Source organism: Galleria mellonella, unplaced genomic scaffold (assembly GCF_026898425.1).
Source record: "Galleria mellonella isolate WM207_F2 unplaced genomic scaffold, CSIRO_AGI_GalMel_v1 utg64, whole genome shotgun sequence".
NCBI classification, from domain to species: Eukaryota; Metazoa; Arthropoda; class Insecta; order Lepidoptera; family Pyralidae; genus Galleria; species Galleria mellonella.
Genome location: NW_026442133.1, coordinates 8122192 through 8146031, shown reverse-complemented (window position 1 = coordinate 8146031; position 23840 = coordinate 8122192). Strand labels below are relative to the sequence as shown.

The 23840-nt window shown below is 34.0% G+C and overlaps 2 protein-coding genes across 2 annotated transcripts in view; both read left to right on the top strand.

The window, feature by feature from the left end:
* The window catches only part of LOC113511463 (E3 ubiquitin-protein ligase HECTD1), a 47886-nt gene extending 34563 nt beyond the window's left edge, over positions 1–13323 (top strand). The window contains exons 31-46 of the mRNA XM_052900037.1: positions 463–578; positions 1128–1263; positions 1681–1806; positions 2214–2406; positions 2682–2931; positions 3110–3189; positions 3598–3787; positions 4289–4429; positions 4619–4742; positions 6020–6224; positions 7763–7887; positions 8269–8384; positions 8973–9186; positions 9840–10081; positions 11195–11339; positions 11896–13323. Coding sequence (XP_052755997.1) covers positions 463–578; positions 1128–1263; positions 1681–1806; positions 2214–2406; positions 2682–2931; positions 3110–3189; positions 3598–3787; positions 4289–4429; positions 4619–4742; positions 6020–6224; positions 7763–7887; positions 8269–8384; positions 8973–9186; positions 9840–10081; positions 11195–11339; positions 11896–12033 — 2541 coding nt within the window. The 3' untranslated portion in view covers positions 12034–13323. The remainder of the gene's footprint in view (positions 1–462; positions 579–1127; positions 1264–1680; positions 1807–2213; positions 2407–2681; positions 2932–3109; positions 3190–3597; positions 3788–4288; positions 4430–4618; positions 4743–6019; positions 6225–7762; positions 7888–8268; positions 8385–8972; positions 9187–9839; positions 10082–11194; positions 11340–11895) is intronic.
* A 6165-nt stretch (positions 13324–19488) lies between these two features.
* Positions 19489–20620, top strand: LOC113512631 (histidine-rich glycoprotein-like). Its single transcript, XM_026896536.3, has one exon. The coding sequence runs from the start codon at positions 19778–19780 to the stop codon at positions 20513–20515; it is 738 nt and encodes a 245-aa protein (XP_026752337.2). The 5' UTR covers positions 19489–19777; the 3' UTR covers positions 20516–20620.
* Positions 20621–23840: the final 3220 nt, after the last annotated feature.

Genomic DNA, 23840 nt, shown 5'->3' with positions numbered 1-23840 from the left:
ATTTTTTCTTTTTCTAATAAAGCGTATTTTACTTTAGACATAATGTAACTAGTATATATATAAAATTATATCTATTGTTTGTTTCAAATAGAACTTATTGAAAATGTAAACAAATGAATAATTGTTTTGACTATTATATCCTGTTGATGTTCTATAGTAGTAAAAATATAAACATAAAGGGGAAAAAAGATCATAATATTCCTTCTTAAAAGGCCGGCGACACACCTACAATTTCTCCAATATTGTGGGTGCTTATGGGTGGCAGTAATCACTTACCACTAGGTGAGCCGCATACTCATTTGCCTTCACGTCATGAAAGAAAGAAATAATGATTAATTTTACGATTTGCTACAAAATGAATTTAGCGAGTGTGTCTGTGGTAATTAAAAAAAAAAAAAAAGACTTGGTTACCTTTTTACTAAATTGTATAGAAACCATCTATAGTGTAGTACGTGCGCACAGGGAGCGGCGCGGCTGCTGGAGTCGCTGGGCGTAGGGCGCGGCGCGGGCGGCGCCGGCCGCGGCCAGGCGGCGCCGCGCCAGCCGCGGCCCAACCACGCCACCAGCCTCTTCCCCAGGTACTACCTATCGACTGTACATTGCGGTCGCTAATACATATTGCTAACTTTCTGCCATACTGTGATCATATAGCTGATAAAAAAAGTATAGAAAAAGTATTAAATACTAAATATAGTACTAAATAGAAATCATTACAATAGTAATTATTTATATCGGCTATTAAATTTAGGAATTATATATTACCTTCTTTGTGTTTAATTAAAAAAAAAATAGATAATGCTCTTATTAAAGTATGCTGAAATAAAAAAAAAATATTCAATGCTAATTTACTATGCAAATGATCTCGGTGTTGATGATTTATGAAATACAGTATGTATAAATTCTTATATTTCATTATATTATGTTGTTTCTTCATGTTGATGGTGACAGTGGGCCTCTAAGAGTAGTAAATACAATTTCTTTATTAAAAACTCTTGAATCTCTAATATTCACACGAGAATGGGGTTCATGTGTACAAAAGAATAGGAAACAGTTAATGGACTACATTGTTATAAAAAGAATTGCAGTTATTTTTTGAATTATTTACTTAATTAAAATTGAATTTACAGCCTAGTACGTCTTGCCCTGTCAAGCAACTTCCCGGGAGGTTTATTATCAGCAGCTCAAAGTTACCCGTCATTAGCGCCAAACGCCCAAAACGCTTTGACATTATCACTAACTTCCACGTCTAGTGAAAGTGAACAGGTAAGAAAGTACACAATATTATAATTATATAGTTATTCTCTTATATCTCATTTAGATATGAGTAATTATATCAAACATTAATAATGCATATATTATCTAAGAAAAAACATTTAAAGCCGGTACAGGAACCTCCTTTTATATTAATGTTATTAATATGTAAGGAAATGAATTATTGGTGCGTGTTTTGCTATTTGTTTCTAAAGTATTTATAAACGGTTCTTTACCATATAAGAAAAAACTTTGTTGATTTTGTGCACGAATCTTTACTGACTCCACGGGGGCTAAAAGCGTGTACATGACTTGATAAGAGGTGGGTGTATGGAAATAGTGTAACCCTCACCCCCTCATTAGTTAATTTAGAATTGTAAACTTGCTACTGACGTGATTTGCTATTCACGTGACGTTATATTACCGGAGGTTTCCTTGGAGGATTTCTTGGAATCCTGCCGGGCGCCAGCGTTGCTCACAGAACTCGAAGACGACGACGACGCCGAAGACGCTCTCGATAGCGACAAAGAGAACGAACCCACCTATCAGGAAGTGGTTAGTTCAGTTTTCTTTTTTTATAATATTGCAGTCTATTATATATATATATACAAGTATAGTAATTTTGATTGAATAAATTTGATTGATGATTATAGAAACTTGGTTCTCATTCTCACAATCGATATTTTACTGTACGCTATTTTAACTAAGTAATATTTTACATATGTTAAATTTATGCTTTTTTATTTTTATATATTTTAGTTATGTTTTTATATGTTTTATATTGGTATCTGGTTTTAATTTTTTTCATATATTTATATTTGGTTTTGGCATTAGTTATAAATAGTAAAGCTTACAAAGGCAATGTAAAATGTGAATTGTGATTATTCTGGTACGTTAGGTGTTGATTTTTAATTTAAATAGTTTATAATTCATATAAATATAAATGTTTATTTACTGGGCAGGTATCTCGCAATTTGTTGTCACTAATGGAAGAAGAAGCACTGGAGGCCGTGAGGGGTGCGAGTGGCGGCGGGTCGAACAACGCTCGCACGCGTCGACCGTGGGATGATGACTTTGTGCTCAAACGACAGTTCTCTGCACTCATTCCCGCTTTCGATCCGCGCCCAGGGCGCACCAATCTCAATCAAACAGTCGGTAAGTAATATGTAAGATCCATTGCTTTCTTAATATATTAAATATCGGGTTAAGCTCGCCTATTGTAGACTTTTTTTTATTATGTTTGTGTTAATTCATTTACTGTATGATGAAGTCTAAATAAATAAACAAATGATTTTGAGATGAATTTTGTGAAGACTATCTTCATCAGTGATTGGTGGATGGCTAAAACGGTATAGTATTAGCTATTGTAGAATTAAAAGGACTTGATGGTTAAATGACGGGGCAGTTTATCATCATTGATATCCTGACAGATCTCGATGTTCCGCTGAACGAGGAATCAGATGCCGAGGAGGAGGCGGGGCCGGCAGTGAGTGGCAGCGAGGGCGGTAATGGTAGCAGTAGCAGTAGCAGTAACGGCCGTCTGCCGGCACTGCGGCTAGTGTTGAGCGCGGGCGGCGCGTCGTTAACGTTAGAGCGTCCGTCGTGGACGTTGTACCGCGCCGTCGTCGCACTCAACTCGCGCTTGTCTGCACATGATACGCACCGTGACACTACTTACACGTATGTTTCCTTTGTGTTCTTTGAACAAACTAACATTCATTTAAGTTTGATTTGTAAAATGTAATGTAAATTGGACTCTTTTCCGCGCTTAGTCTCTTATTTGGGCCGTTTTAATTAATTAATAGTATGACGTATAAGTTTGATTTATTAGATTTGAAATTTGAGGATTTATTTACAGATTAACATATAAGGAAATAGAAGGAATGGAGACATTTGCGTCTTCAAGTGACAGTGAGGATGATGAACCTTGTGATCCGGGTATGTTAACCATATACATTCTTATAGTAGAACTGTAAATACTTTTGTGTTTTTTTTTCCTTTTGTTTATTACCTAACATACATTAATAAATTGCTAACATGTATAATATTTTGACTGCATTGCTACAGTGCCTGGATATAAAAGGAAACAATTTTCTAGTTTTTTTTTTTTAATGAAAAATGAAAAGGTAACAATTGTTATATTTTGAAAATATATGACATAATTAAAACGTGACGATAATGAAAGATTAATCCGTTTTTATTAAAATATATGCAAAGAAGTAATCTTTTTACGACATCCACCATATTATTGTGAAAATGAGAAATTATTATAAATTAGGGAACGTTGAAGACAATTGGTGTAATCTGAGGGAAGCTAATATAATGTGCAAATGTGTTGCGGTGTAGAGCGCGGCCTGGCCGGAGTATCAGGCGCGGAGGGCGCGATGGCGACGTGTTGCGTGCGAGTGCTGCGGCGGTTGAGGGCGGCCGCGCCCGCGCTGCCGTCCGAGTCCTTCCTCTCCACCAAGCTCACCAACAAGCTGCACCAGCAGCTGCAGGAGCCACTCACGCTTGCCGCCGCGGCCACGCCTCCCTGGTAACCACACGTTATACACACGCATATGCATCCACGTACACTTACATCCACGGACGCACACTATCGCACTTGCAATTTAACCAGCACAACTGATTATTTTATCATTCGTCAACAACCCTTAAAAAATATGAGCCTTCCATATTAACTCGGCTCGTTCAGCTGTTAAATTGGTATGGGGGATTACAAATTTTTGTAGTTTTTGCATTTTGGATCCAGGAAATTTCTGTCCTAATTTGTTGTATAGCATGGGTAATCATAAAGTATTTAAGCGATTCACATGTAATTAAGTGCGTGCAGTACTTTTGAATAATTCCTTATAAAGTGAATTGAATAATTCCATATGTGTCAATGCATTAGTAAAGATTTGGTGTATATTTCTTAATTTTATACTTGAAGTTTCAAAATATAAGCAATCCAAGATTCTTTGATTTCTTTTAAGTTTAAATTTTATACTTTTAAATATTGTAATATAAAACATCTTAAAATATCTCTATATCACAGGTGTCAGCAATTGAACGACTGGTGTCCATTCTTATTTCCGCTGGAAACGCGGCAGATGTTCTTCGCGTGCACAGCGTTTGGTACGTCGCGGACCATCGTGTGGTTGCAAGCACAGCGAGACCGCGCGCTTGACAGGCAGAGGTATTTGCACATTAGTTGGCACCTGTCAGTTACTAACTTTAATATATATTTTTTTGTAAAAAATAATATACGCCATAAAATATATATAAAAGTTATAACAAGTGTTTGTTAATTATTTCATTTGCTATCATGGCCGCAGTAATATTTAATGCTAAATGTATAATACCTATCAACAATTTTTCGATCCAGGGCGGGTAATACAGTATCGCCACGCCGCGCTGATTTGGAAGCTAATGAGTTCCGCATGGGACGGCTGCGGCATGAGCGTGTTCGTATACCCAGGCATCCTAATTTGCTACGGTCTGCCATGCAGGTAAAGTACTCATTTTTTATGCAGAAATAAAAAAAAAACGCAATATATTTTTATTTATTAATTTATCAAAACTGTAATTTTCAAAAAAGATTACAGAAATGAAAATTAATATTTTAATATATTAATATTATACTATTATTTAATAGGCAAGTACTATACCAACTAAGCAATATAATTCTAATCTTTCATTTATTAATTTCTTAAAATTCTGTAATTTAAAAAAAAATCTAAATAATCAACATGTTTTAATTTAATTTTATATTTGTTTTATTATTAATGTTCAATGACAAACATAAGTTCAATGGCAAATATTTTAATTCCGAAATCAAGTTTTGATTTTGTACTTATAATGGCCTAATTTGTTAGTCTATCTTGATTCATGGTTGATCGTAAATAATTTTTTTATTAATTTTAATTTTGAAAAAGACCTTTCGCCTTTAACTTTTGTAACAGGAAGTGTTAAATATACACGTAAAGATTTTTAAACGTTAAGAAACGACGATTAAATGAGGTTAGAGGTTAATAAAATCTGATTTCTAGTACTCGGCGCCTCCTAGGAATTCGCGCCTGGGTGCGGCTGCACAGGTGGTCGAAGCCCCGGGTAAAGACGGCCCTGTACTTATAACCTAATTTGAAATATTTAAAGCAAATCATGAACAAATGAGCTTGAATAGAATATGAAGGAAATGAACGAGATCTATTTGATATTGTTTTCGCATCTGTTAAAAATGCACGTTTGTAAATAATTAAACTAAAATAATAATATATATTCTAAATAAATATTTTACAAATAATAAAGAGGTGTGCCTTTATTATTTGTAAATTATTTAATATATAGACAGGATCGTACTACTTTGATGTACTTGCTATTTGCCATTAATTCAGCGGATAAAAATGTTTCTAGCTTACACGCAAGACATTGTTGAGTCACGTCGCGTTAAAATATAGAATCGGCAGTAAGGAGTACACGTTGAGCGGTTTCAGATATTAATGTGAAAGAATATTCTGACACAGAATTTTTAATATTAAGATTACGCAATTACGCTAGTTTCACACTTTTGACAAGGACCACTAAATAGAAAATTTGAGTGATGTATTCACTATGTACGTATATGTCTAAGATTGTGTTTCCATCGAACGTGTAAAGCGTTTATATAAATTTTGTCTACATGTCACGACAATCGTTTCCAATAAAGTAACATTATATTATATTGTTATTTGTCGCAAATACAAATTATTTAGCGACATTAACGTCGTGTTTACGGACGAACACGCAGGTGATGCGCGTGCACGCGGGCCGCAAGTCGGTGTTGGAGGTGGAGTTCGCGGGCGAGGAGGGCACCGGGCTGGGCCCCACGTTGGAGTTTTACGCGCTGGTGGGCGGCGAGCTGCAGCGCGCCGACCTCGGCATGTGGCTGCACGACGCGCCTGCGCCCACTGCTTCCATCGACTCCGCGATGCACCACCCAGTGCTACTGGACGGTACGTGAAATCCTCTCACACCTGTATAGATATGTATAAAAATGCAAAAGGTTATAATTAACCTATTAAATAATCAATCAGAAATATTGAAATTTGTTTGTAAAAAATGACAGACAATTCTGTTGTTATCTCACTGCAGAAAGTTGGTCGGTATGAGTGCTTTTAACAATCCATTATTGTTGGAATTTATACACGTTTTCCTCGGGTTTTATATTACAGATATACCGTATGCAATGTTTGTTTACATTATTACATTATTCTACTCAAATTGAATTATGAAAAACGTTTTCTTTTTTAAATCAGTAATTTCAGAGATTAGGTTATACGAGGTTTGTCCGGAAAGTACGTATAAAAGTTTTTTAAAAATTTTATTTTACAATTATTCAGGTAAATCAATTTTATCCCCTTCAAAGTACTCCCCCTGTGACATAATGCACTTGTGCCAACGCCGTTTCCACTGTGAGAAGGCTCCTTGAAAGTCCTCTGGTTGTAGGTTTCTCAGCTGCCCCGTCGTAGCTTTTTTTATCTCATTTATGTCCCCCAAATGCCGCCCCCGAAGTACCAATTTGGTTTTTGGGAACAAGAAGAAGTCACACGGGGCCAAATCCGGCGAATAGGGGGGTGTTCGGTCACCGTAATGGAATTTTTACTCAAAAACTCACGGACAACAAGAGAGGTGTGGGCAGGGGCATTGTCGTGGTGAAGAATCCAACGCCCCTCTCGCGCCAATTCTGGACGAACTCGTGCCACACGAGCTTTGAGGCGTCTGAGCACATCGACGTAGAATTTTCCATCAACTGTCTGGCCTGGAGGGACGAATTCTTGATGGACAATCCCCCGAACATCGAAAAAAACAATCAACATTGTCTTGACATTTGAGCGGGATTTTCTTGATTTTTTTGTTCGTGGTTCCCCGGATGTCTTCCACTCTTTGCTTTGGGATTTTACTGTTCTGAGATCGGCAAAAATTTCACGGCCATTCTTGCCGAGTTTCGAGAGAAACTTGATTACGACGCGCTGCTCTTCAACGGAAGCGGGCTCCATGCCGACGGGGTTTCGTTAAGAGGTAACTTCACAGATGGCGTGACAAGCCAGTTCGCACCGCACGGCGGTCAGACCAGAACTGAAGCATTGTTAGGGACATAAGGAAGGGGTCCTGCGCTTACCTGGCCTCCCCACTCCTCTTTCTCGCATTCCAGAACACTTTTATACGAACTTTCCGGACAGACCTCGTATAAACAAAACTTTAATATTAGTACATAATGTTTTCAAAACATTAGTAATATTTCCAATTATTTTTATAACAATTATGCATGTAGCCATTTATTCTTACTTTCCATTATTCTATATATAAATATTTTAATTGCTTTCTTTTCTATTTGACAATTTATTTTATCCTGTGAACTTGATGTACTACAGTATTAAGTGAAAATTGATAAGATTATTGAGGAGTCTATTTTGGTAAATTTATTAAATTTTATCAAATAATGAACAACTACTTTCAGGTTTATTTCATTTTATATTTTGTCTACTTATAGAAAAGCCACCCGGGTACTATGTGACACGTGCAGGAGGCTTATTTCCGGCGCCGCTGCCTCAAGACTCTCCTATCTGTGATAAAGTTTGCAAATACTTCTGGTTCCTAGGAGTATTTTTAGCTAAGGTAAGAACTTTTCTATCTACATAATTGTTACCCAGCAACATTTCTATTAGTAACTGAAATACTGAAAATAAATTTATTTTTACTAAATTTATCTAGGGAGTCAGTGGATGCAGGTGGCTCAGGACTGTTATGGCAGACTATAGAGGAGGTCTATGTCCAGCAGTGGACAGATAATGGCTGAAATGATGTTATTAATCATAATACATAAATGTAAAAGCATAGATAGCTTTTATAAAGTTGCTGTTGATGGATGTTTTTAAGGCTTTTTTCTTTTTTCGTTATTTTAATATCTGCTGCTGTGATGGCTAATCACAACTATTTTTAATAAATAAATAATAACTAAAAGACTGTGCTATTTACTTATATTTATTTTTTGTTTAGGTTTTGCAGGATGGACGGCTCGTAGATCTACCTATTTCAGAGACCTTTTTACGTATAATGTGTGGAGAAGAACTTAGGACTGAACATCTTGAAGAAATTGATCCTATAAGGCATAGGTAAAGTTTTGTTTGTGTACCTCTATGCTATATACGGAGAGCAACTATATAAGTGTTATGGCGTGACCATTGCGTTAATATCTAACAAAAGAAAACACATTTAATGAAAATGTTTAGCTAATATTTGTTAGTATTAGTAAAAAGTGTTAGGGACGATTTCTAATAAGGGTACGGCCGCAGTCAATATAGATTTAGTTTGTTTAAGCTTCTACTCGTCACATTGCCTGCGTGATTGAGATAATTTTTTTGTCAGATACAGTAGCCTATATCTTTAGTGTATGTATACAAAATTTTAAGAGATAACAGACTTTCACATTTATAATACTATTACTAAGGATTCATTAAAGATATTAAAGATTCATTGGTGATCAAAATTCGAGTTAGAGGTGAAGCAAGTGCAAGTGTTAACCTTTCTATTCATAAATATTAACATTCTACTAGTCTATTTTAACTATTAGTATGTTTTGTCACTTTTTTCAAATAAAGAAAATAGTTTAAAAAATAAAATGCTAAAATAATTGCAGGTGTTTAAAGCATTGTACTTTTTCTCTTATTAAATTTAGAATCGTTCTGAATGTATGTTCGCAGATTCCTCCAGAGTGTGCTAACGGCGGCGGAGCAGTACGAGAGCTTGCAGCGCGACGAGAGCCTGGCGCCAGACGAGCGCGCGCGCCGCGCCGCCGCGCTCACCGTGGAGGGCGCCACCTTCGACCAGCTCGCGCTCTGCATGGCGCACGTGGCCGCGCACGCGGACCCTGCCGTCGCCGTGCAGCCGCTCTGCGACGGCGGCGAACACATTGAGGTCACCACGCACTACCGCTTTTCATAATTCTGTTTTCTGTTTATATTTAGTATGAAATACGTCAGGGGAATTACAGGGCAATGGAAGCATAACAATTTAGTAGTCATAATAATAGTAGTAATAATGGAGTACTAAGAGGTTGTAATCTATTTTTTATGTCTATGGTGCTGTTCATTTCTGTAGGCGATCATGACCACTTTCTACATAGGACATTAATTGGTTTATAATTTCTAATTGCATAAAAAAATCCACAAATACATCACACTATACATGCTATGTTAGTATTTTACATATGTTATAGTATAATATTGTGTCTATAACAATAGCAATTTTCGAGTTTCAGTGATTTGCTTATAATTAAAATATTGGTCAGAATTAAGTATGAAATGTACCACATAGTATACTTAAATTAATTAATTTTAAATAAATATCAGATGTAACAATATATATTATTTTGGACTGGTAATCTCGCCTACGTTAACGGTATACGCTGGCAGAGCATGAGTGAGGGATAATAGGCGAGGATGTAAAAGCTGGTCAGTTAGCCCATTGTGATGAATTCCACTAGAATTAACCACTAGAGTGTATTGCTAGCAGTTGGTTAGTTAAACCCAATTATTAACAAACCCTTTCCCCCTCTGCGTGGCCATTAGGTGGGACCACATAACGCGCGAGCGTACGCGGAGGCGTCGGCACGGTGGATGGTGCGCGACGGCATCCGGCGGCAGGCGGCGGCGTTCCGTCGTGGCTTTGGTGCCGTATTCCCGCCGCGGCGGTTGCGGGCCTTCTCGCCGGCCGAGCTGCGGCTACTGCTTTGCGGCGAACGTGGACCTGCCTGGACGCGCGATCACCTGCTGCAGTACACCGAGCCCAAGCTCGGCTATACCCGCGACAGGTGTGTAGCTGATTGTGACGCACGGTGACACCGGTCGCATATTAGCTGTCACTAATCATTTGATTGGTGATGGCTAACATGTACATGTGACAAATGTCAAATGTCTGTTCATGTCTATAAGCAACGGTTACTACTTTCCATCTCGTTTGCCATTCGAAGGTGAAAAAATGACACTCGTTCATAGCTAATTATTACCGATGACCTGTTCCTTGTCCACGTTTGCTCGGTACGCGCAATTACATTTGTTGTGGTCGGTCATTCTTCAATGTTCATTAATTACCGATTACTATTCACAGTTCTTGGTCTTGTTCCTTGTATCTGGTTACCGGTTATGTCACTAGTTATGCTACCGGTTATGTTATTAGACCACTACCATCATACCAGTCATACTTCATGCTTAGTAGTTGATGTTTAAGCTTAGCCATTGGGCCGTGGAGAGTCTTATTTTCGCGTTTCTGTATGTGGGTATGTATGACTTATATGCTTAGCTCCTGAAATGAAGAATTCAAAATAACTGGATAGTTTTTAGTAAATAAGCTGTTTTTCGCGTTTTTAAAGCATGGTTGACTGTAAAATAAAAGAAAATACATATTAGCTCTAAATGTTTTTCCATAGGTACATAGATCACAATAATTATTATTAGCTTTTGACAACGTTTGTGATTAGTAATATTTTTTCCTAGCGGCCCGTCCCGGCGGCACACGTGACGGAAGCTTAAAAATGGAGTAACTTCTCCCGTTTCCCAACATTTCCCTTCACTGCTCTGCTCCTATTGATTGTAGTGTGATGAAAAATATAACCTGGTACCTAAATACTATAACCTGCCCAGGAGTATGAGGAATAATTGTACCAAGTTTCGTTAAAATCTGTCGAGTAGTTTTTGTTTCTATAACGAACATACAAACAGACAGACAAAAATTTTACAGATTGCATTTTTGGCATCAGTATCGATTACTAATCACCCCCTGATAGTTATTTTGGAAATATATTTCATGTACAGAATTGACCTGTCTACAGATTTATTATAAATATAGATAGATAATATTTGCATCAGAATCCAATACGTGTTATAATCTTCTATGTAATATAAGTATTTTAACAATTTCGATATAGCCCTGGCTTCCTGCGTCTCGTGGATGTACTAGTTGAGATGTCGCTGGTTGAGCGAAAGGCGTTCCTACAATTTGCGACGGGTTGCAGCAGTCTGCCGCCAGGTGGACTCGCTAATCTACACCCTAGGCTTACTGTAGTGAGAAAGGTATTATTATATTTTATTTAATGATTATTTACAATATCCTCTTAAAACAGATTTTATTTGATTATAGTTAACATTCACTCAGTCAACATGACAGTTAACGCGGGTATTGCTGAGCGCAATGAATAAATGAATCCATCAGGTCATTGAGATATAGGTTGAAGAGATATAGGTGATGATAGCCCTCTTTGCCTCACACCACTGAAGCTTATATAACAGTTATGTAAATGTGACTTCAAGTTTCATTTGAATGTATAGTTATGTGATACTTTTTTTTTTATTAAGTGGCTGAATGTGCTTTAATAAAATTTGATACGAATCTGCTATGTCCTAGAGTGATATAAAGGCTACTACTATTTAAATTAACAGTAAATTGTAGTTGAAACGTTGCCGACAAAAATAGTCCAGAGTATCCTGAAACAATTCTTTAAATTAAAATATAATATAGAAAACTGATTACTGTTGAATTGAGTATCCCTTTTTTTTAAAGTCGATTAAAAGCAATACAAAGTGATACAAAAATGTGATTAATTGTAAATTTTATATTATATTTCCGTAGGTTGACGCTGGGGATGGATCATACCCATCGGTAAACACATGTGTGCATTACCTGAAACTGCCTGAGTATTCATGTAAAGAGGTGCTCCGTGAGCGACTCCTCGCTGCTACCAATGAGCGAGGCTTCCACCTTAACTAGACACCAATAGGCAATATTTTAATATTAATGATAACATTAGAATCTGCAAAAATACAGCACTGACTATTCACACGTAATCGGGAAAGTGGTTTCTCGACCAGATGACCTTATTATACTATCAAACATATAGGGTTATATTAAATATATATATATATATATATATATATATATATATATATATATATATATATATATATATATATATATATATATATATATATATGACTACTCTTGTTTCTACCAAAATATATGTTGATACAGAATATGTTGTCTTTGCAACATGTAAATTGGTAAAACACGGCTTACGGTATAAAAGTTGATAATAACACCATACATGTATTATACACCCGCAGTACACGATGTACTTGGTAAAATTGCGTTGTTACGTACATATGATTATATATATTTGATAGTTTAATAAAATATAGGTGTAAATGATTGATTCATATTTTGTTACATGGAATATTTAAATTTCAATTATTCCTTTATTAGGTTATGTAAAATAGTACTTGTTTAAATATTATGTTGGGGGATTTTAATATATCTACATTGGCTATGCTATATTATATTGTAATTGATTTATATAGGTATGGAACTCATAATTTCCTTTTTAAATATAGATACAGTAAGGTAAATTTTAACTTCAAAATGGAGAAGTTCTTTACAAAATGCAGTTGTTATAAAACGTGCATTTCGCGTTTGAATTAATAAATGTGGTTGAATTAAAATAACATTTAAATCAAGAAAATGTTTTAACATGTCAATGTTTTATTTTTGTATTTAGGTAAAAGGTAAGTAATAAAGTTGAGACTTGTGTTAAATCATCAAATCCTAATGGTGATATGAGACTGCTATACAAAGTAATAAAGTTTTCTTACTTCGATAATCTTCAGGTGTCAATGCTCTAGCGTATTCCCTAAATTCAAGTTCCTAAAATTTTAAGACCACGGAACACTCGTAAATTATTTAAAATTTTTGGTATTCCATATCAAATGATAATAAAAGGGTACAACTTTTAGTTACAATATATAGGGGAATGAATATCTAAAAGACTACTTCTGTCGCAGACTTTTATAACGAGTTCTATTATGGGAAGTAAGTATACGATACAGAATACAGTTACCATTAATATGAACGTTTCGTGATATTTTTTCGTTTTCATTTTATCCGGAGATTATCGAAGTTTGTATTCATATGTATTTATTCCAAAGAAATTAATTTGAAGATTTTTCAAATTGAAAACTTTGGTTTGAAAATGGAGAATAAATGTGATATTTACAAAAAAAAAAATTGTATAATTTGAAATCAATGCATAATGTGTCAATACTTTAAGACGTAGGACTGGCGATGTTAGATATCTGTTTTAATACTGAAATGAATTTAATGATATATAATATAAATGGGGTTTTAATATGATTATTTACTTGTTAGAGCGCACCGATATTTTGACCCTCTTTCAAGAGACAGGAGCATCACGTAACTGTTCATCAGTTACGATAGATATGCAGATATCTATATTAAGTGGAAAGGTAACCGCGAAGGTCTAAAAAGTTTTATAGTTTTAATAATTAATAAATGAAAAACTGTGGGTTTGAATTTGACTTTTCGGACGTTGCCAGTCTTATGGCACAGTAATAAAAATACAAACTCTTTTATTCTGTTTTAATTAAATTTTTTTTTTACTAACTATCAATAACAATAATTGTCATCTCTTTTGCTTCTATTAAAATTATTATTTTTTTCCTATATTATACGGTTTGAAAACACCTGATGATAACGTCAGCTTATACAGTAACCTTGCCTAAATTTACGTTACAATGCTTCTAGTCAATCATTTAATATTGTGTTTCAATTATTTAGGAGGCCATATTTGTCAACTGGCAGCTTCCATTTTTTTTGTGCAATACAAAATTTTTATTTGGGAATGTTACATAGAAGACAAACAAATTATTAATGTGAGTCGGCCAAAAAATAAATTCCACACAGGAAACTATCAGCTTCACATTTACGGATATTGTACTATAATTTTAAGAAAACTTGAATTAAAACTATTTTATTTTCAATGGTATATTCAAGCATCGTAATAAAACATTATAGATAATGTTTCTTGGGCGGCAAAGTAAATAGTTAATGTAATTATATTATTATTATATTATTTAAACTGTATTCATGTCGATGATAAGTAGTAACTTTATTAATTTTCATAATCTTGTTGTTTGGACGAGAAAATGTATTATATTACCGCTTCTGTAACAATATGCATTAAATAAAATGAATAATGATATTTATTGATACATATTTATTTTTAAAGACAGTTGTAAGCTATGAGTTATGTGAATTGTGCTACGAAGTACAAAATTTTTTTAGATGAATTTACTAGATATTATTTGGTCTCTTTCTTCTAACATCTGATATTGGTATTAAATTAGTATTTCATATTTTTATTTGTGGGTCCCATTCTCAAGAAGGACGCTTTTGATTTTGCCTTCACACGTTACCCTGTAACATTCATTATTGAAAAGCTACTATTACACAGGAAATATTTTTTCTAATTTTTATGTATTAGTATATGACCGTGACTAACATTATTCATTAAATTTCTCACAATTTGTGGCCTTTGGATTGCATTGAAATTTTTAATACTATAGGTAATATCAAGTTAACGTTCATTTAATTAATAAAATGTATCGCATACCTTTTGTAAACTTAGCACAATTAAAGACATGGATATAAATTTATTGCCACGAAGCCTCTTGAAATATACGGAGTCTAAATTGTTAATAATATATGATTCGTGGTGTGAAACACTTTATTAAGCTTCTACGAAAGATTACTGTAGAGCTATGTTCCTTTAGTTAAATAATTTTGTCAACTGAAAGTTGATTGTGATTTATGGTAATGATATAAAATATTCTATGAATTAAAATATATTTTAGTTTAATTTTAATAGGTATTTAATGTAATATTATTAACAATATAGCATCTTGTAGTGCTCCTGTACTTGTTGTTAAAGATTGTATCAATATACTAAGTGAAAATATTAATAATTTTTTTTTTATTTTTCTCTAAATGCTTTTCTGAATATCCATACAGTTTTTAGTAAATTTTTACATGTGTACAATCTTATAGCTTTAGACAGTCCTATCGAAATCAAAACACAAATTTTCTTTTATTAACGTGTCGCACTATAGAAAATCTATTTATTTATTTATATGCTTTGAACATTCACTTATAGATATTAGGTTATACCAAAATGTACACAGGCAGACTTATCCCTTAAAGGGATTTCTGCCAGCCAACACTGAGAACCCGAAAGGAGAAAGTTTTTTTAATGCAATTTAGAATGGCAAACAAGCTGACAACCCACCTGATGGAAAGTGGTAACCGTCGCCTGAGCAATACCATGGATATAATAAGGCATACCGTTTCGCTTATGATACCCCCCATGCGTTGCCATTCCTGAAAACTGCTGTTATTTCTCTGTACCCTGTAAGTTTACTGTCATATCCCACCCTTCAAACCGAAACAGCCATGCAAACAACTGCTTCACGGTAGAAACATGAATGGTACAGAGGTGTCTAAGCAAACGACTTTTGTACAGTCTTTCTCTGGTAAAAGTATTTATAGGTTTTGTATATAAAGCATAATATATATAAATATATATAAATATATATAAACATAGAGTAACCATTATAAATATAAGTAACTCAACTGTCAGCTCGAAATCTTATTGTTTGAGCTTTGATGGCATGAACGGTCTGCGCCATTTAAGAGGGAATTCTAAAGTCTAATAGCTTGCGCTGTAAAAGATTTGGTGTAGATGTGGGAGTTGTGGATAAGTAATTTCAATTTATGATTATTTAGACGACCCACACGGGGATCGAGGATTCTGAAGGGATTGTCATCTATTATTATATGGTACTGAGGGCCACATCGAAATTAGGTATTTTCGAATATGAGAGAATAAAACTTTGCTACGTGAAGATTTAGATTAAGGCACCTGCAGTGCCTGTTAGAATGATGATGACATTTAAATAATAAAAAAAGTAATACTTTGAAAAAATATATCCATACTAAATTTGACAACCCGGTTTCTTACCGCAACTCTCGTAAAATTTAAGGGTCACGATTTTATAATAATTTTCGTCGAGAGTATCTCAAAAATAATATTTCATTGTACTCTTTTCTGTTTATAATTTTGAGATATCTCGTCTGTAGTCAAATCATAACATGCAACTAGTATTCACTATTTTTTTGGTACTGTAACTTTTACAGTTCGTTTAAAAAAAAAACAGTGACACCTAAAAATGTCATTGCTGAGCAAAAAAATGGACTAGACCAAATATATCGAGACTAGACAATAGATATGAGATTATATGACGAGATCCGGACAACTATAGATAGGCATTAGAATGACAATAATTCAAATTCTTTTGCATAATGATCTGGGTGTCAGACAGCTAGTTTCTTGCTTCTGAGGGTTCTGTATATAATCTGTAAATAGGTTTTTGTTTTCTTTAGATAAAAATGGATCCCATAGAGGAGATAATAAAAACGTTTTTTTCATTTGTTTCTATTGCAGCACGTATGTGTCAATGAAATATAAGATTATTCCAAACTTCAAATAAATAGCATTTTTGAGATATAGCGCTGTGTCAGGTTGGATGGACGGGTAAAGTTGCACTATAAGGGTTCCTTTTTGATATGGAATCCTTAAAATGGATCCGATAGGTGATGGTAGGAGGCTAAACAATGTTTGTCAGGGCCGAGCTTATACTAAAAATTATAATACTTTTTTCTTTTGACTATTTTAATATTTTTTCATTTCAGTACTTTGTTATTATGAAGGATGAAAATGGAATGGTAAATTCACTTGCGTTATTAATTTACAATGGCGGGGTTTTAAGTAAGGGATAAGTGAGGATGAAAGCAGGTCAGTTAACCTATCATGACGAGAATTAACCACGATGGTTTCTAGGGAGACTTGCGTGGATGCTGACCCGATAGGGTATATTGCTAGCAATGGGGTTGTTAGACCCAAATTCTAACTATCCTTTTCCCTCAGTGAGGATGAAGCTGTCCACAATTGAAGTCAGTTGACCACAGTGATAGATAAATAAGATTGTATTTCACAAAAAAACCGACTTCAATTGTGATAAAACCAGTTATTTTGATTTCCAAACTAAACTACAATCAAAATTGGTACAAATTTTGATAACATCTTTCAGTTTCTTCTGCATATCGATGATACGTTACAAATTATTAATATTCATTGCTATGCAGATAACACTACAGGGGATGCATTATATACCAGTCATGCAAACGTCTTGCGGGCACTTACCAATAAGTACCGGAATAGATTTGTGTCTGCAATCGAAACTTCACTCATCAAATTTCGATTTGGGGGGAAAACAATTTTGTCCAATTCAATCTTTTGAAAGCACAAGTCTGCGCGTTCATCGCAAATAAGACGTCATTTATCGTATTTCTTCACTTTCAAGGCACTGCCCTTGACAATAAGTAGAGACTAGGGATTCTCTTGAGACTAGGAATTCTTGGCGTTGATATACCAAGCGACGTCCAGTTTTTCGGTTGTTAGGAGAAAAAGGCTAAGATAGTCTTAAAAAAATACTGTTCTCACTTATGGGCAGGAGTGCCACAGTACCAGCTTCTTCCGTTTAAAATTACCATCTTAAATTGCGTAGAGATGTTGCATCTTTATGATGCAACGTCTATACGCAATTTATATATACCCATGATGTATTGGATAAAGGAGGCATAGGCCGTCTTTATCGAATATATCATGTTGGGAGCGTTCTGATGAATTGTTCGGATTGATATCTGTTACTGATTTTCACCGTTTAATCTACCACAAATTAAACTTCATCACGCTTTGTAATCAACTTCCACCAGCAGTATTTCCGAACCGATAGGACCTCGTAACCTTCAAGACAATAGCATATTTCTTTCTAAAAGATCGGCAGTATACCTATTACTCCTTTGGTATTGCGGGTGCTCATGAACGGAGAGATGCGACGGGGCTCGCTTGCCCCCCTTTTTTTTTAAAGATATAAAAATATCCTTTCATATAAAGAATTTTCTAAATCGGTTTATAACTGACGAAGTTATGAGGTAACAAACATAAAATAAAATACAACAAATTGACGAACTTTCTTTTTGAAATCCGTTGAAACCCGGGTTTTTGTGTGGAAGGACTTTGGAAATAAAATATACACCAGATTTTAAGTTTGACGTTCGGAAACACAAATGTGAAAACCGCATCCAATATGGTGTGGTAGTTTTTGCGTGGTGTCGAAATACTGTATATTTATAACTTTTTACTGTATATTACATATTTTTTTTATAAATGATTGTGTGTATGATTTTATAAATGAGGTTTTTATTACTTTCGTATCAATTTCCATGTACAGACATCGTTTACTTAGAATTTTATTTTATGAGAATGTATATTTAAAAAAAAATAGGACGTTTTAGAAATTTTTGTTTATATTTCTCTAGATTTTCTGATATTAGGAAATATCTAGATAGATATCTACAGTCTATGTAGGCACTGCTTATGTGATATTGTTGTAGTTTAGGTATTTGCTAGACACGGGTAAATATTTGCTTGCTACAAGAATTAGTCTTGCATAGGTATTTTGTCAGAAATAAATATAATAATTTACATTTATCTGGGACGTCTAAAGCATATTTTGTGTCGGAGTATAAAAATAAATCAGCTCTATACGTATATTGCTTATTCTTTCTTCGTCAAAACTTTTAGATTTGTTTTGATAATTTACTCGAACAAACCGTCTAAACCCAGGGGATTTTCGGGTTTAGACGGGCCTATTAACTGTATGATAATATTTAATGCAGAGGGGCAGGGGAGAGGAGGATTGTTAGTAATGACGATTATCAGCAATGAATGATGATGAATTGTAATTGTCTTCAATTGAATCATTTAAAAAGAAGAACTGACAAACGGAATAAAATTTTGTTTCTCCACAGATACGCTCAAGTAAGCCTGCAACGATACAGTTTCTTTTAACTTAACATTGCTTAATCTTGAGAGACATATAAAGATTTTTACAGACTTTTTACAGGTAAATACTAGGTACGATAGTGAAAAATTAGGATTATATTAAGACTTGAATTTGTGATTGCAGATGTCTTCTTTTATAAGGAAAGTTGCTATTGAAGAGTGTTTCATATAGAGTGTGGGAGAGAGTTGGTAATATATAAGAGTTACAGGATGACAGGAAACGTTTAGACTTTATTATTTTTGGGTGTAGTTCTTAGTTTGAAGTTTGTTCAATATTAACTTTGCCAATATTGAAGTAATTACTATTAGTATGGAGTATAAGGAAACGCTGTTCTAAACTGTCATTTAGAAATATCAAAAATCGTTATATTTTTGAATTTTCGCTAACTTTGTCTAATAATAATTTTCTTTCCATCTAAATAGATTGAGAAATACTGAAAAGTTAAATTTCTAATTAAATGTTATACGTAGTATTCCAGTACATTATTTGTTGTCATTGGTGTTACTTTTTCTTGTTGAGACACCGGGTCTGGACGCTGCGCAACCCGATCCACGGCTCTATATAGTCGCAACCTTGGTTTTACACAATTTTCATACAATACCAGTTGGACTCAGTATCTACTAGTATAAAAACTTATTGGCTAGTGGTACAGGTATCAGTCATTTGTTTAGTTTTCATCGGTTCTGAACGGCAGGAACATGAAAGCTTTTGTGTTTATTTGCGTCGCATTAGCGGCGCTGGCGTATGTCAGTTGTCGTGAAGTATCTCGTGTGAGGAGAGATGCGGATTTAGAGTCAGCTGCCAGCCACCATGGTGGTAAATGGGACAAGGGCGGTGGCCATGAGCATCATCACCATCACCATCACGATCACGGTGAGAAGGGCCACAAGGGTTATAAGGGTCACCACCATCATGAACACGGGAAGAAGGGTCATCATCATCACGAAGGGCACAAGGGACACCATGATGAGCATGGCGGGCATAAGAAACATCACCATCACGACGAAGGTCATCATCACGAACACCACCATGGCGAGAAAGGACATAAAGGTCATGGTCACCATGAAGAAGGTCATTATCATAAGGGTCATTCTACTAAAGGCCATCACGGGGTTCATAAGCATGATGAGTTCAAGAAGGAAAAACATTTCCACGATCACCACCACGAAGGCGGTCACCACGAGCACCACGGTGGGCATCACGAGGAGCACGGGCATAAGAAGGGAGGTGGATTCCACAAAGGTCATAAGCACGGTGGCCATCATCATCATGAGCATGGCAAGAAGGGTCACCACGAGAAGGGCGGTCACCATCACGATCATAAGGGACATCATGATGAGGGCGGTCACCATGAACATCATCATCACCATCATGATCATGGGAAGAAAGGTGGTCACGAGGATCACAAGCACTGGGGACACAAAAAGGGCCACTAAGCCTTCCTTCGATTCCCATCGACGCCTGTTTATTAGGCCTATGTATAGGTTTATCTAATTAAGCTTACGTCGTTTAAGTGTTATTGTTTTTATTGACTGTGATGATATTTTACATTAAAAGTAACTGTAATTGTTAATAATTTATTTTAATTTCGTCTTGTTACATATTTCAATATGTTGGTAAGTTTATTATTCGAAAAAGTTGTTAAAATTAATGATAGTAGATATAATAATAAGTGATACTGAAAAACTTTTTCATAGTCCAAATATGGAAATAATTTTGAAACCTTTCTTAGTCCGTGCGGGCACATAAAAGGATTGATATAAAAGGTTCAAAATTGTTTTTATATTTCAAATATTTTCCCTGGGGAAACATGTTTAGTGTCATGGTTACTATAACTGATTTTCATGCTAGTAAGTATACTCGAATATATATATATATATATATATATATATATATATATATATATATATATATATATATATATATATATATATATATATATATATATATATATATATATATATATATATATATATATATATATATATATATATTGAAGTTATGGGACGTTAATGCATAATTTAGCGGGGAAAAATAATGATATTTATATATTTTCCTTCCCTTTCGAACGTTCTTATTGTAAAATCTTAATTGTAGGTATTTTATACAGAAGTCATGAAAAATGTAACGTACAATGGCGGATTTATATCACTGAAGAATTTCATACTGGCGACCGTTGAAAATATTAAACATATTAACTCGTAATTAGGATATGGTACTGGGATATAGTGCATCTGTACATTAAGTTTCATTCAAATCTTAAATGGCTAATGTTCCATTTAAACGTAACAATTGTCAGTAAACACTCAAACGTCGTTACTTTTACATTGATTAATCTTATGCTGTTTGGCGTATGAACCGTACCTATAATTATATTTTACTACATAACTTCTACAACTTTTTAAAAAGTATTTTAATGGCGAAAAATTATATATTTATGTACAAAATGTTGCCATGTGGTTCCGGTATAGAATAGGCCACCCTTTTCTTTCCCATGGGTGTCGTAAAAAATATATCTTTTGAAGAAACTTCATATCGTTCGAATAAAACAAGTTCGAGTATTCAATACAATTGTACAGATGTAGTTTTAAAGATTATTAGGAGAATATATACAAACGACTGAAAACCAGTTTTTAAATATTGGATTGGGCTTTTTTTAATCAAACCGTCTGGAGGCTAGCTAAGGTAACTATTTTGTATTCTTTATAGCATTTGTACAAAAAGAAATACGGAATAGTTGTAGATCTTGTTAGCAAGGGTAGGCTTATCTATGACAGAGATCTCTTTCAACCAATCTAATGTAGTTACATATATGTTTAGCGGGTAATCTGGTAATAGTATATATAGTGTATATAGGTATATAAATATAATCTTTGATCACTTTTCATCAGGTGGACCGTCAGCTTGTTTGCCATTCTAAGTTGTATAAAAAAAATATCAAAGTATGTTTTGACATGATAACATGGTTATCGCAAATAAGTGTAATGAGAAGCGAGTGGGTGGCACTCAAAACGTATCGGCAATTAGATATACAAAAACAAACTTATCAATTTCACCTCACATTTCGACAACAAAGTTACATAAAATTGTTGGCCGTGGTTCGTTGGCAACGACTCCCGACGAGATAAGTAACTGACGTTGAGAAACTAGAACGGTGTCCGAGATTGCCCTACATTTTACTGGGCAAAGAATTAGTTGTGGTTGCAATCAAGCGTTTCTTAAAAACAACAATTACAAACAAACTGAAATTGTTAACATTTCACAATATTTTACTGATAACTTATACGTTACTGGGTTGAATAAAATAGGCGCCTTATCTTGTTCCTAGCTGCAAAAGTTGTATTTTTGAACCGGTTTTAAGAGGTTTTTAAATTAATATTATTTTTAGTGGGGAAATTATACGATATTTTCGCTAATTCTAAAACACAAACTATTTCAATTTAAAATTTATTTTCTATTATTCAAATTATGTTATTTTTCTGCAGATTATGATAGAGTTTAATATCGTTTTGGTTCTATAAAATTTGTCATCATGAAAGTTAGATTTATGAAAGAAAAATCTAAAAATATAAAGTTTTTATTCATTGAAATTTTAATATTTTATATTACATTCTTGGTTTCTATTAGTTCCTAAATATTCTTTTGGATACAATGCTTACGTGCTTAATAAGCGCGATTAATAAGAATATTTTTCATTTAAGTAAACTTAATTATAAGCATTTTTTATATTATTTTTTTTATTATTCTACCGTCCATTCGGAATAGCATTGACTTTATTAAGGTATATTAATTTTGTATAGATATGTACGGGAGATCAAATTAATAATTTTCCAAATAATAAAACTTAAGCACAATTATCTCCTTTGGGAATTGCTCACTGGGAAAGACCGATTCTCAAAATGACCACCTCCATGAGTGCAGGTTGTAAAAATTCATCTGTTTCCGATTGAATGCGATATCTGGACTTTAGGTACATTTGAAACTTTTTCGTTTTTCTAGTATATCTAGTAATCTTTAGCTTATAAAATAATAATACAGTGACTTCTATATTATAATGATTCTTAACATATTTTTTTTTATAATAAATATATTTTTTTATAGTAATGCCTCTTTACGAGTATAATGGTTTGCAGTTTGCTTTTTTACTGTTGGAATATAATGAAGGAAGATATATTTTTTCAGATAGTTTATCTTTAGATAGTTGCAATGCATGTAATTGAAATGAAAAATATAGGTACCAATTTATTTTTCATGCATCTACAATAAATAGATAATAATTTTTACATAAGTTAAGAAACATAGGTATTATAAATGCTACATACAGATAGAGTATGTAGCTAGTAAAATTATAATAAAAAGTAACAATTTTTGTTAATTATTTTATCATTAATGTTCATTATGAAATATAAACACTAAATTGTATCTAAGTTCTAAGAGTGTAGACACTTGTCGGCATTGCATTTAGCAAAGAAATGCAGGCGTTTTGGCACAGGGCCAACTGCTGCATCTGAAATTAGGTTTATTTTTTAGTTCCTATTTTATGTTCTAACTGCAATGCTTAAATTGCATGAAAACATCGGCCTGGCCTATGTTTGGTAAAGAAGAAAATAATATAAAAACTTCTACGCTCTTAATGGGTCTTATTTTTTATATAATTTTAACTTCAGTAAAATTATTTATATAAAGTATAATTTATAACAAGTTAAAATTAAATAAAATAATACTGAAAAATTTTTGTCAAGAACTAGTAGTAACTCTAAT

Excerpts from the sequence above, each read along its gene's own strand:
- LOC113512631 (XM_026896536.3), top strand. The coding sequence starts at position 19,778 with ATGAAAGCTTTTGTGTTTATTTGCGTCGCATTAGCGGCGCTGGCGTAT.